The 14,937-nt window shown below is 40.4% G+C and overlaps 1 protein-coding gene across 7 annotated transcripts in view; it reads right to left on the bottom strand.

The window, feature by feature from the left end:
• Positions 1-289: 289 nt before the first annotated feature.
• Positions 290-14,937, bottom strand: part of stradb (STE20 related adaptor beta) — a 58,413-nt gene continuing 43,765 nt past the window's right edge. For all 7 annotated transcript variants that reach the window (XM_043693261.1, XM_043693264.1, XM_043693266.1 and 4 more), the window contains 4 exons: positions 9,231-9,335; positions 8,866-9,104; positions 8,235-8,277; positions 290-5,018 (listed from right to left, as the gene is read on the bottom strand). In XM_043693261.1, the coding sequence (XP_043549196.1) occupies positions 4,872-5,018; positions 8,235-8,277; positions 8,866-9,104; positions 9,231-9,335 (534 nt within the window). In that variant the 3' untranslated portion in view covers positions 290-4,871. The remainder of the gene's footprint in view (positions 5,019-8,234; positions 8,278-8,865; positions 9,105-9,230; positions 9,336-14,937) is intronic.

A 14,937-nucleotide genomic window follows, 5' to 3' on the forward strand; every position in this document is an offset into this window, starting at 1 on the left:
TGCGTTCCAAATTCCCTCTAGTGTCTGGACGGAAAAGACTTTCCTCAAATACACTCTTAAACCACTGCCTTTCACTTGAAAATCATGCCCCTCATTACCGACTCTTCATCTAAGGGTAACAGCTACTTCCTATCCAACCTGTCCATGTCCCTATACACCTCCATCAGGTCCCCTTTCAATCTCTGCTTCAAGAAAATGATTTGGATGTACCTAACTTCTTCATTGCTAAAAAAAAATATTATTCTGCTTTCACGCATCAATCACCCACAGCCAGTCATGAGTTTAGCAACACATTCCACAAGTTGTTTTATTGCATTTATACAAGTTATATATTGTGCTTACAGTAATACATTTATACAAGAAAAAGAAGTGGTCCACAGCAAGATACAAACTTCAGCATTACTTGTGTTGATCCTGGAATAAGTTTCCTTTTTAAAGTGCAACTTTCCATAAGCTATCACATTAAATCATAGCAAAATTTTAAGGCACTTTCGTTTGCAGAATAAAATGAGCAAAGCTTAAATTTACTTTTCAATTTAACAGTTTTGAAATATAAAACATAGTCGACAATTAGGTTTACATATCTCCAACAGAAGGGGCCCATTGGACACAAAGTTAACAACTGAAATATGTTATATTGAATCATTCCAGTAAATAGGCCTTCATTGAGTATCAGTGTTAAATATAAATTCCTTCAGGCTTGTGTGAAGGATTTGTCCCTTTATCTACAAATTTATGGCGTACACAGAACTTAAAAGTTGTAAATGCAAGATATTCAAGACGAAGTCAGATTGCTCTTAAGTTGAAAACAGTCTTGTAAACAAATAAAACATTTGTGTGTTTTATCTGCTTTTCAAAATTTGTTTCCTTTCACTACATATCACCAGGTGCGTGACAAATAAAATTATATTTGGCAGTAAAATGTAGAATACATCCTACTCACAAGAACCTCTGTGACACCCTGTTTATCTGGTCCGTCTTAAGCATGTATGCCCTAAATATCACAAGCTATTATCTAGAACTCTTTATCTACTGGAAGCCTACTATTTTAGTTGTTATAGCTTAACCCTATTACAAATACTTAGCAACACAGTGTTGCTGCATATTAAAGTTGTTCAAATGCCTTTGATGTTTTACTGATATTCGAGAATACTCCAAATGTTAGGTTGTTTCCTAATGATTGAAGATTACAGTACTTATTCCTATACTGACTACACTTGGAAAATGAGACAAGTAAGCATTTTGAGATACATGGTGGTTGTGGAAGGTGCTATTGATGAAAGCTTTCAGCTCTGTCATAGATGTGTCTGTTTGATTAGAGGTAGGGATGTAAATATCTTTGAGGGTGACCACCCTCAAGGTGGTCTGTCCTGGACTGTGGATGTGATGGTGTTGGAGCAGCAGCAATGGTGGGTGAACAGTCTTTCTCATTTCAAGATTTCTGATTTTTTTTTGTTTTTCCAGTTTGCTGGTTGGAAGGAAAAAATATATATTGTGCAGAACCAACTGTCCTGTGACAGTAAAATGGCTTATCCACTTTCTACCACAACTGGTAAATTTGAAGAGGCCTCGGGGCAACAAGCCAGCTCATATTCATTAAGATTTTGTGGCAGAAATGAAGTAAAAGAAAGTTTAAAACAACTTGCAGCAGCATAAATACAAAGGTCAGGTGCACGCAACTGTTTGGGGAAGTGATGACCCCATCATGAGGAGGATAGACAAGGGACAGAACACCTGCTGGACAGGTGGGGGGGATGAGTCTGGGAGTACTGAGTGGGACAGGAAAGATGACATTCACCCCTTCACTGCTCCCAAAGCACTGCAGTCAACACATCTCAAAAGTCCACAAAGTGTGTATAGGAGAGCAACAGTGTGTGTAGAAAGTGAAGGAGTGAAACTGTGCATGCTTGTGCAAAAAAGAGGGAGTGAGTGTGTTGTGTGGGAAACGGCATGACTGAGTGTATGAAAGCACGTGCAGGAGAGTGTGTGTGTGCGCACAGAAGGGAATGTGCGCATACAAGCATGTGTAGATAGGAGTGAGTGGGAATATATGCTTGAGGTAGAGCTTATGTTTCTCTTCAGCTCTGTTTCTTAATCAGAGTGGCAAAAAGAATTTTATTAGTTACCTCTGCTGCCTAATACTTTCCAATGGCCAATTTTGTTATTTATTCAGTTATTAAAATTATTAATGCATTGCTTTAGACATTTTCTTCAAATGTCACATTTACTGCTATGCCAAATCTTATCTGTCTGAAATTTGCTGACCAGCCCTCCTGAATAAGACAAAAAATTGAAACATGGCTCTCCAGTTGGACAGCACCGCTCTTAAATATAATTGGGGAACATATTTTAATGAGTGTAAGATAAATAAACTTTAATACTATAATATACTGCCTGGTTGCATTAGTTCGTGTACAACATGCACATGAGCTTGACCAGAAATTTGCATTGTATATTCTTTTTCAAAAATTAGTCCAATTTTGACTGCAATCTGAACCAAAGTGGAATGTTCACTCCATGGTACTTACAAGAACTACCACCAACACTGTTTAACAGCAAGAAGTCTCACATTTAATATGGATATCAGCAGAAATGTTTTAACTCAGAGGGTCACTGGACTGTAGATTTGTCTTTAGAAAGCTCTAGACTCTGGTCACTGAATTTACTTGAATCTGACAGAAATACATTTTCGATAGGCATCGCAGTCAAGGTTCTGAGGGGATGCAGATAGGAGGATGGAATGGACACAATAATCAGATCAGCCACGATCTTACTAAGTGGCAGAGTAGGCTTCAAATATTAATGGCCTACTCTAGCTGAGTGTTTATCTGAGATGCTAAATATTCTTTACTGGACAGAGAATAAGATTACATTTGAGACCAGTAAGTTTTTTGTTAGCAATCTGTTTAAAAACGTCAATAGTAACCTCAAAAAAGATAGAAAAACATTTATTCTCCGAACGAAATTCAGCATTTAACTAGGATACCAAGATACTTGGAAGACCCTGATTTCACAAAAAGAGAAAATAAAAAATCTTTTAGAAGTACTATACTAAAGGTGAACCCATCTGCAAACTTCAAAAGGAAATGACTGAACTATTTATCGGTAAGACAGTTCAGTTATACATAAAGTTAAACAATCAGGAACTTATTTTACTTTGGTAAAATATAAAATGTGAATAATTCCTGCTCCTTTGACAACTGATAGCGGAAAGGCTATTTTACTGGTGTTAAACAACAGAGACACTTCAGGCCACACTTAAAGTTAGCCCCATTAGGTTATGATTACACACCCATTAGTTCAAACTTCAACCATTTAAACTGAACAGGTTACATATAGGTTTATGCAATTTAACCCCAATTTCCTCTTTTAGCCCTAGATCTTTCTGGTGATTCTGCATTGAACTAGTTCTAAAGCCAATTTTATATCTTTCCTGAGGTTATGACAAATGCCCAAATCTCAAAAGTACAGCAGATGAGACTTCAAGTTTTATTCAAGTGAAGCCTCACTTTTGAATTCCAACCCTTGTGAAAAAGACTAACATTCCATTAGTGCTCTTTTACCTTCCAATTAATTTTTAGTTATGTGAAAATGGACACCGAAATTCCCTTCCTCCTCCACATGTAATATGCCCAATTCCAAAAATATTCTGGTGACTTTCTCAAACCCAATGTGAATGGCCTCACTTCCTCAACTAAATTCTTGTCTGCCTTATGGTTATTTGCAACTGCCCTTTTCATCCTCATCTGTACAACATATCTTACTAATCAGGTGTAGCATCAGTATAGGTCCTGCAAACAAAACCCTTCCACCCCCAATCAAACAATCTAGTCATTACTACGAATCAACTGGGTTGAACTGGTTAAATACCTTATTTTTAAATAAAGTACTTTGCTCATGAAGATGGGTTCCACTGGAAAAATCAGCTAGTGGTATTAACCTGAAAAAAAAAATCCGCATTAATTTCAGGTTTGTGTTAAAAGGGAGGGTTTGAACCCAAAACCAAATTTCAGGACCAATTGAAATTCTCATCCTTCCACACAATATCCAATAATAGCCAGGTTTTACAGTAATTTACATCTCACATTAAGGACAGATTGAAGGCACTGTGTACACTCTTGTTAAACAATGCAAAATATAGTGTAAACACAATGTACACGTCTTTAAAGTTTGGGTCCCATTTCAAACAACAGAAGCACAAAGTACTAACACTTTGTAAACCTCTTCTTCCACTAACTTAGGAGAAAAGGTCCTCACCTAAGCAAATAGATGAGAATGCTTCAGTGTAACCTTCATTTGCACTCCTCTCTCTCAACTTCTGCTCAGTGTTTTTCTTGCTGTGCTTAGTGCCCATCTCAGCCTAATACTAAATTCCAAGAAAATTAGAAACCCAACCGGAAACTGCAAATTCAAATCTGTATTTAATCGTCTAGGGCATAGAGAGCTCACTAAAGCATCAAATCAGCATGCTCTCTAACACATTCAGCCTTAACTTTACCGTTAAACCTGTAAAGAAAATACAAAGATATGTTCAAAAATATATTTATGCACTTTTACATGCAGCCAGTTTCAAGGCAATAATCTAACATTGAACTAGAAAATAAATCCAATCTGATTGAAGGATCAATTTGGATTAAGCTGTGTAAATGTATAGTCTATTTACAGAAGAGAAGGAGATCAAGAACATTTTGTACAATGTACAAAGTTACATACATGGGTAGTAATGACAAATACCGAATTTAATACAAGATAATTTTCCACACTTTCAGTCACCTTAATGGGCAACTGGCTTAAGTTGTCTCCAATTCAAGCCCATTTTGCTTTTTTCATATGTATGAACAGGGAGAAAAGTTGGAAGATAACAAGAAAATTCAAAATTCCCAGCCACCATCTAGCTCTTGTAAGGGACTGACTGAATCATCCACCTGCGACTGTGGCACTTCTTTGGCCGGAGAACCAGACAGTGGCACTGCTGGTTGAAGCAAACTAATCAGCGTCTTCCTGGTCTGTTTCTTAACCTGTAGAGAAAGAGAGAGAGTGAGAGAGACAGAGAAAAAGAGGGAAAATTAAAGCCAATTACAGTGAGATACTCTGCAAAGGTTTGGGCTTTCAAAATGACAAAAGCAAGTCACCAATGCAAGAGATAAAGTTCTCTAGATTCAAACTTTCGCACTAAGTAAAACATTTGTCAGCATTTTCCAATGAGTGGAGGAGGAGGCTTGTACAATTACAACATTTAAAAGGTACCTAGATGGGTACATGAAGAGGAAGGGTCAAGAGAGAGATGGGCCAAATACTGGCAAATGAGACTAGATTAATTTAGGATATCTGGTCGGCATGATGAACTGAACCAAAGGGTCTGTTTCCATGCTATACATCTGACTCTCTCCAGCCCTTCAGCTTTATGAAAAAACATTACTATGAGGAAAATCCAATCATTGCTCTTTTGGAAGTGTGCAACCATGCTTCCATTTTGATACCTCCTTTGTAATGCAGAGATGTCAGTAGAAAGCAAACCATTCTCCATTTTTACTGCAGTCAGCCACAATATTTTTACACTTAAAGGTTCAGACAACCACTTTGACAGTTGCTATCAAACACAAAGTAAATCAGTTAAGTATGATGTTAGGGTGCTAGCTTGAGATTCAGCAGTGTTTAGGTCAAGTCAGAGCAGACAGAGGGGTTCTGGTGTGACAGCACGGGTTGTGGTTGGAAGGGGGGTTTTTGGGTTGTGTTGGGTCCAGTGATGAAGAGGTGCAGTGGCAGGGGGTCCATGTCTGATTGGTTCTGGCAACAGGGATTTCAAGTCAGATCTGGTCTGGTAGCAATGAGGGGGCAAGTTGGCTTGAGTGAAGCAGGTGGGGTAGTAGGTCCAGAATGGTCCAGTACAACGGCAGAGGTGATTGGGGCTGTGCTTGCATCAGATCTGATGGCAGTTTGGTTGCAGACCAGAAAAAAACAGGAGAACATGCTGGGTTAGGTGGTGTCTATTAAGGGCCAGAGTGGCAAAGGAGTGTTGGATCAGGATCTGAAGGAACGTAAGGGAGCTGAGGGAGTTCTAGATGGGGGATGACAGAGCTAAGTATGGGATCAGTTGATTAATTTCTCAAGGTTAGTTCTAATTTCATTAGAACTCTGCAAGTTCTTCAATTTAAATGGAGACTTTGCGGGTTCCACACAAAGGAATTGCCCAATGCAATCCCTTCAAAGTCTGCTAAGATGGGAATTCCGCATGCACTACTTCGATCTATGCTGGAATAACAACAGTCTGGCCAGTAGTAAATCCAAGCCAATAAGTGGTGAAGAGCAAAAAGAGTGCTTGCAATAATGAATATTGAATTGTACATCTGCTTCTGAACCACAGTAGTTAAATTCAACACAATTTATTGATATTCATAAGCCACACTCACGGCCCTCTCTTTATAAATTGTGTTTTATTCACCAGATGCATTCTTTATTATAAATTAACTAAATTATGACAAATATCTAGAAAGGTATTTATTTTGCCACAGATGGATTAGCCATGGCAAATATGTCGTTATTCTCATAGTATGGATGGGGTTGGGGGAGCAGTGGAGGAGCTGGGTGTGGGTATAATGCTCTTTCAGGGGTTAGTGTAGACTTGATGAGCTGAATGACCTCTTTCCACCCTGTAGAGATTCTATGATTATCTTTTAGTACTCTGGGATGTAGATCAATTCCAGGGAATTTATGTATTAAATCTCATTAACTTGTCTATTCATTTGCTAATATTGATGTGTTGCAGATCCTGATTTTCCCTATTTGCTTAATCCAATGGTACGTTTGAGAAATTTCTTGTGTTTTTAACATTCTTTGTCATTTCTAAAAGCCACATTACAGATTCTCCCAATTCCCCTTACTAATCATTTTAGATACCTATAGAAGTTTTTCAAGTCTATTTTTATTTCTCAATACTTTACTCTTGTCAGTTTTCCCTTTTCTTGATACTCTGTCTTCCTTTGTAGAATTCTAGAATGTTTTTGAATCCTTGAGTGTGCCATTTCTTTTGGCAATTACATAGGCTCTTTTGATCTACTGAAGCCCCTACTTTCCTCTAATATATTTTTCATTGGATTTCTGCATATGTTTGTATGCAATATGTTCTTCAAATGACAATAGTTTCCTATCTACTTTGTAGCTTTTTTTTTTATTTGCTGGTCCACCATTGTTCATTTGCACCCCCTTAGCGGCTACATTCATGGTCTCTTTTGTCCAGATTTAAAATTAGATTAAATTCCCTACAGTGTGGACAACAAGTTCACACCGACCCTCTGAACAGTAATCCACCCAGACCCATTTCCCTCTGACTGATGCACCTAACACTATGGGCAATTTAACATGGCCAATTCACCTGACCTACATATTTTTGGACTGTGGGAGGAAACCGGAGCTCCCGGAGGAAACCCACACAGACACGGGGAGAATGTGCAAACTCCACACAGTCGCCAGAGGCTGGAATTGAACATGGGACCCAGGTGCTGTGAGGCAGCAGTGTTATCCACTGAGCACCCATGCTAAACCTCATTTCTTTCAAATATCACAAGGATGTTGGGAAACTTGAAAGGGTTCAGAGAAGAATTACAAGTTGCCAATGGTTGTAAGGTTTGAGTTATACGGAGAGGCTCATATATGCTGGGACTATTTTCCCTGGAGTGTTGGAGGCTGAAAGGTGATCGCAGATGTTTATTAAGCCTTGAGGGGCAAGGATAGGATAAAATAGACAAGATCTTTGCCCTGGCGTGGTGGGAGGAAGAAAGAGTCCAGAACTAGAGAGCATAGGTTTAAGGAGAGAGGGGAAAGATATAAAAGGGACCGAAGGGGCAACTTTTTCACATGGAGGCTGGTTCGTGTATTGATTGAGCTGCCAGAGGAAATGGTGGAGACTGGTACAATTACAGCATTTGCAAGGCATCTGGATGGGTACATGAATAGGAAGGGTTTAGAGGGATTTGGGCCAAGTGCTGGCATATGGGACTAGATTAAGTTAGGATACTGGTCAGCGTGGTTGAGTTGGACCAAAGGGTCTGTTTCCATGCTGTACATCTCTATGATTCTATGACTCGATTACAAAAACTGTTATATACTGGAAATCTAAGAGCTGTCTTAACCCAGTTATATTCATCCCTCTTTTCTCTTTCTCAGGATTCAAGCCACCTCCCCTGTCTCCTTTCAACATTTTTTCAGTCCAGAATAAAGCCAGAGTCAATACTCACCTGTCTAAAAAAGGGGTGGGTCAACAACATACTTGCTGATGGCCTGGAATAGATGAGATAGTTATTATTCATTGAATACAAAATAAGATTATCATATTAGTCATTGCAAAAAACAATACGCAACAGCCAAATATGTTAAATGATGAACATACAAAATCAGAACAGAAGGAAGACTGCATGAGCCCACTGAGACTTCTTCATTATTTAATATGATCTAGATTCATTTTAGCAAGAGAAATTAACCATGATGTAGCAGACAGTTAGATATTTACAATGCAAACCGCTGTAGTGTCCACCAGTTCCTCTGGAAAGTCGCTGACAGATGGTTTAATTTACTTTACTTGAATTCAAGGGACCAGTTGCACTTGTCAGAAGGATTTGGTGCAACTGATTCTAGATACACAAGTGCAATTTTTTTTCAATTACATGATATGTTTAAATCTATGACAGTCATGGCGTTATGTGTTTGAAATCTTCAAAATCAACCCTTATCGTAACAGCAAACAGAGGCAAGAAACCTAGCTGCTGGCAAAGAATACAGGCAGATGACATCTAGCTAAAACACATCAAATGTGTATGGAAGAGAAATATTGAAATGGATTTAACCTAAATCAAAAGTTAATATACACACCGATTTCCAGGCTCTCTCTGTAGGCAGAGCTCCACAAAGCTGTGAAAGGCTGAGGAGAATGTTTTCTTCATTGAACTCCGAGATCCTTCCTTTGCGCTTGTCCTTAGCCTGCTGCAGGGTGCAACACTCTCCCCAATTCCAGAATCCACTCCACAGCGATAATTTTTCATCATTACATCCTCTGGAGGAAAACTGAGGTCCACTAGACACAATGAGCCCTTCAGTTTCTGAAGAAGCATCTGTGAGGAATGAAATGGAAAGTTGAAAGTATTTTTCTTCTCTCTCTTTCCTCTACATCCATTGGTCAAGCCCCATCATATGTAATATAAAAGTACAATGCTCTACATTAAAACTTAATTGGTTACCTGTGTGGGCAGCATATCTTGAAAGGGAACTTGGCCTCTAGCTAACTCACACGCTGTGATACCAAGGCTGTAGATGTCAGACTTTGCATCATATCCATGCAAGTCCTAATATGGAAGAGAAGACAAGTGTATGACGCTCAAAAAGGAGCAGTAGTGGACATTACTTTGTATGCTGCAACTCATTCGAAGTGTAGATATTGAAAAGCAATTTATCATAAACCTTAATCCAGTGAAAACATGGGCTCCTGTCTGAAATAACTTCAGAGGCTGGCATTCCATCATCAAATCAACCTGTGTTTATATGTCAAGAGACCCTGACATTGACCCAATTCCCTCAGAACCAGCTCTCAGGGTGGACAGAATCTCTGACACTCCGTTTATATCTGTCAGCAGGAGCTTCCTGACTGGATCAGATTAACAGCCCCAATCAGGGAACTCATTCTATGAGGTCCACCTGACTGACCTCATTACTATCACTACACTGTCTGCACTGAATCAGTCTCCTTTGGCTTTGTTAGACATAGGAGAAAGTGAGGACTGCAGATGCTGGAGATCAGAGCTGAAAAATGTGTTGCTGGAAAAGCGCAGCAGGTCAGGCAGCATCGAAGAAGCAGGAGAATCGACGTTTCGGGCATAAGCTGAAGGCCTTATGCTCGAAACGTCGATTCTCCTGCTCCTTGGATGCTGCCTGATCTGCTGTGCTTTTCCAGCAACACATTTTTCAGCTTTGTTAGACATAGTTGGGATCATGTTCTGCTGAACTGTTTTTATCCTAATTGACTTGTTTTGATTTTACTATTGTCACATGCATGGAGATAAAGTGAAAAATATTGTTTTGCATGCTATCCAGGCAAATCATACCTTAAGTATATCATGGTAATAGAACAGAATGCAAAAGATAGGGTTACAGCAACAGAGAAGGTGCAGAGAGAGAGATCAACTTTAATATTTGAGGGAGTGAAGGTTCATAGCTCCTTGAAAGTGGAGTCGCAGGTAGATAGGATAGCGAAGAAGGCATTTGGTATGTTTTCCTTTATTGGTCAGAGTATTGAGTACAGGAGTTGGGAGGTCATGTTGCGGCTGTACAGGACATTGGTTAGGGCACTGTTGGAATATTGCGTGCAATTCTGGTCTCCTTCCTATCGGAAAGATGTTGTGAAACTTTGAAAGGGTTCAGAAAAGATTTACAAGGATGTTGCCAGGGTTGGAGGATTTGAGTTTTAGGGAGAGGTTGAATAGGCTGGGGCTGTTTTCCCTGGAGCTGAGGGATGACCTTTTAGAGTTTTATAAAATCATGAGGGGCATGTATAGGATAAATAGGCAAAGTCTTTTCCCTGGGGTCGGGGAGTCCAGAACTAGAGGACATAGGTTTAGGGTGAGAGGGGAAAGATATGAAAGAGACTTAACGGGCAACATGTTCACGCAGAGGGTGGTACGTGTATGGAATGAGCTGCCAGAGAAAGTGGTGGAGGCTAGTACAATTGCAACATTTAAAAGGCATCTAGATAGGTATATGAATAGGAAGGATTTGAAGGGATATGGGCCAGGTGCTGTCAGGTGGGACTAGATTGGGTTGGGATATCTGGTCGGCATGGACGGGTTGGACCAAAGGGTCTGTTTCTATGCTATGATTCTCTATGACTATATAGGTCCATTCAGATGTCTGATAACAACAGGGAAGAAGTTGTTCTTGAATCTGTTGGTATGTGTCTACAAACATGTTAGTAGGCAAGAGACAAAAATTAGACCATATCCATGCCAAATGTCTTTTTTTTTCAAATTGACCTCTTCAGACATGTGATGGCAAAGCTCTGGGACAGGTGGAACCTGAACGTGGGCCTTCTGGCTTGGAGGTAGAGACCATCACTGTGCACAAGAGCCCCAAAATACCAAATTTCGACGCTTTCCCCCCCCAAGTCAATACTCAAAGCTCAGTACACTACACTCACTGAAGAAACTAAAAAAAACACCACAGAATCTTTTCATGGGGCTTTACTCTCTTAGCGAGTACCTAGAGTTTTAAACTTTCTGGGTAATTCAAGATGGAGGACGGGAAAAATTTCTGACTGTAACAGCTGCTCCTTTTTTTGAGATATTTTAGGTGCTGGAGGTGATTTCCTCGAATTCCAGGAGCAGCAATTACTGTTTTATATGCTATTGCATTGTTTTGGAACTTTGGGGAAAAAAAAGTCAAATAAACAGCAATTTTAAAAGGGAGAAGAACAGACAAAGGAAGCACATGGTGAGGACAGTGCAGGAGAGAGAGAGAGAGATAGCGAAAGAGAGAAAAAAACCTGTACAGTTACTGCCTTTGCTGTTTTGAATTCATGTATCGCTGGACATCGGAGTGTGTCTGGGGAAACTAACAAACAGTGAAATGCACAACTAATCTTGGAGGAACCTGTTTGGGCCAAGTTCACAACACAGAATCAGATAAGTTCATCATTGTTTTAACTGTGTCCAATAGAAAGGCTGCAGTAGTGAGTAGAGTGGGTTCTTTCTTAATTATATGTTTTTGGAGATAAGTCTCTTGATTAAACTTAAAATATAAGCCATAACTATTAATTTAACCTGGGGCAGTGTTTTGTAGAGGAATAAGACAGTGTTATTTTCTGGGTCTGTAGATTGTGAAGGAGCAAAAATGGCCTGTGCAGTGATATGTACGACTTGTCAGATGTGGGAGTTTAAAGAGAGTTTAAGGGTTACTGCGGATTATATCTGCCATAAATGCTGTTGGATGCAAATCTGATCAGGTCGAATGGAGAGACAGTTAGAAGCGATGAGGAATTTGAAACAGCAACAGTATGTGATGGATGGCAGTTATAGGAAGGGGGGAAAGTCTCAGATACAGTCATAGAGATGGGTTAACTCCAGGAAGGGTAAGAGAGGTACGCACGTAGGGCAGGAGTCTTTTGTGGATATATCCATTTCAAACAGCTAAGCTGTTTGGAAAATGTAGGGGAGAAAGTGAGGTCTGCAGATGCTGGAGATCAGAGATGGAAATGTGTTGCTGGAAAAGCGCAGCAGGTCAGGCAGCATCGAGGGAACAGGAGAATTGACGTTTTGGGCATTAGCCTAGGGGGTGAGGGATTCTCAGAGGAACGTAGCCCGAACTGCCAAGTTTCTGGTATTGAGACTGGCTCTAATGCAATGAGGAGTACGTCGGCTTCCAAGAGATCAGTTATGTTAGGGGATTCTGTAGTCCAAGGTACAGACAGATGTTTCTGTGGCCAGCAGAGAAAAAGCAGAATGGTGTGTTGTTTCCCTGGTGCCAGAATCAAGGATGTCTCAGAGAGGGTGCAGAATGTTCTCACGGGGGAGAGGGGCCAGCAAGAGGTCATTGTCCACATTGGAACCAACAATATAGGAAAGGAAAAGGTTGAGATTCTGAAGGGAGATTACAGAGAGTTAGGCAGAAATTTAAAAAGGAGGTCCTCAAGTGAGAACAGAAGCGAGTCAAACAGTCAGGACGGGCCAGGACAAGGTCGGCTAATAAATTAAACTGCATTTATTTCAATGCAAGGGGCCTAACAGGGAAGGCAGATGAACTCAGGGCATGGTTAGGAACATGGGACTGAGATATCATTGCAATTACAGAAACATGGCTCAGGGATGGGCAGGACTGGCAGCTTAATGTTCCAGGATACAAATGCTACAGGAAGGACAGAAAGGGAGGCAAGAGAGGAAGGGGAGTGACATTTTTGATAAGGGATAGCATTATAGCTGTGCTGAGGGAGGATATTCCTGGAAATACATCCAGGGAAGTTATTTGGGTGGAACTGAGAATTAAGAAAGGGATGATTACCTTCTTGTCTTATAGATCCCCTAATAGTCAGAGGGAAATTGAAAAACAAACTTGTGAGGAGATCTCAGACATCTGTAAGAATAGGAGCGTGGTTATGGTAGGGGATTTTAACTTTCCAAACATAGACTGGGACTACCATAGTGTTAAAGGTTTAGGTGGCGAGGAATTTAAGTGTGTACAAGAAAATTTTCTGATTCAGACTGTGGATGTACCTACTGGAGAAGGTGCAAAGCTTGACCTACACTTGGGAAATAGGGCATGGCACGGGACTGAGGTGTCAGTGAGGGAGAACTTCGGGGCCAGTGACCATAATTGTATTAGTTTTAAAATAGTGATGGAAAAGGATAGACCAGATCTAAAAGTTAAAGTTCTAGATTGGAGGAAGGCAATTAGGCAAGAACTTTCAAAAGCCGATTGGGGACAGATGTTCACAGGTAAAGGGACGGCTGGAAAATGGGAAACATTCAGAAATGAGATAACGAGAATCCAGAGATAGTATATTCCTGTTAGGGTGAAAGGAAAGGCTGGTAGGTGTAGGGAATGCTGGATCACTAAAGAAATTGAGTGTTTGGTTTAGAAAAAGAAGGAAGCAAATGTCATGTATAGACAGGATAGATAGAGTGAATCCTTAGAAGAGTATAAAGGAAGTAGGAGTATACTTAAAAGGGAAATCAGGAGGCCAAAAAGGGGACATGAGATAGCTTTGGCAAATAGAATTAAGGAGAATCCAAAGGGTTTTTACAAATACATTAAGGACAAAAGGGTAACCTTTGTGTGGAGCTGCAGAAAATGGGGGAGATACTAAATGAATATTTTGCACCAGTATTTACTGTGGAAAAGGATATGGAAGATATAGACTGTCGGGAAATAGATGGTGACATCTTGCAAAATGTCCAGATTACAGGGGAGGAAGTGCTGGATGCCTTGAAATGGTTAAAGGTGGCTAAATCCTTAGGACCTGATCAGGTGTACCCGAGAACTCTGTGGGAAGATAGAGAAGTGAATCCGGAGGGACAGGATGTACATGTATTTGGAAAGGCGAGGACTGATTAGGGATAGTCAACATGGCTTTGTGCATGGGAAATCATGTCTCACAAATTTGATTGAGTTTTTTGAAGAAGTAACAAAGAGGATCGATGAGGGGGATCGATGAGGGCAGAGCAGTAGATGTGATCTATATGGACTTCAGTAAGGTGTTCGACAAGGTTCCCCATGGGAGACTGATTAGCAAGGTTAGATCTCATGGAATACAGGGAGAACTAGCCATTTGGACACAGAACTGGCTCAAAGGTAGAAGACAGAGGGTGATGGTGGAGGGTTGTTTTTCAGACTGGAGGCCTGTGACCAGTGGAGTGCCACAATGATCGGTGCTGAGTCCTCTACGTTTTGTGATTTACACAAATGATCTGGATGCGAGCATAAGAGGTACAGTTAGTAAGTTTGCAGATGACACCAAATTTGGAGGTGTAGTGGGACAGCGAAGAGGGTTACCTCAGATTACAACAGGATCTTGATCAGATGGGCCAATGGGCTCAGACGTTTAATTCAGATAAATGCGAGGTGCTGCATTTTGGGAAAGCAAATCTTAGTAGGACTTATACACTTAATAGTAAGGTCCTAGGGAGTGTTGCTGAACAAAGAGATCTTGCAGTGCAGGTTCACAGCACTTTGAAAGTGGAGTCACAGGTAGATAGGGTAGTGAATGCGGCGTTTGGTATGTTTTCCTTTATTGGTCAGAGTATTGAGTACAGGAGTTGGGAGGTCATGTTGCGGCTGTACAGGACATTGGTTAGGCCACTGTTGGAATATTGCGTGCAATTCTGGTCTCCTTCCTATCAGAAAGATGTTGTGAAACTTGAAAGGGTTCAGAAAAGATTTACAAGGATGTTGCCAGGGTTGGAG

Source organism: Chiloscyllium plagiosum, chromosome 7 (genome assembly GCF_004010195.1).
Source record: "Chiloscyllium plagiosum isolate BGI_BamShark_2017 chromosome 7, ASM401019v2, whole genome shotgun sequence".
In the NCBI taxonomy this organism is placed as follows: Eukaryota; Metazoa; Chordata; class Chondrichthyes; order Orectolobiformes; family Hemiscylliidae; genus Chiloscyllium; species Chiloscyllium plagiosum.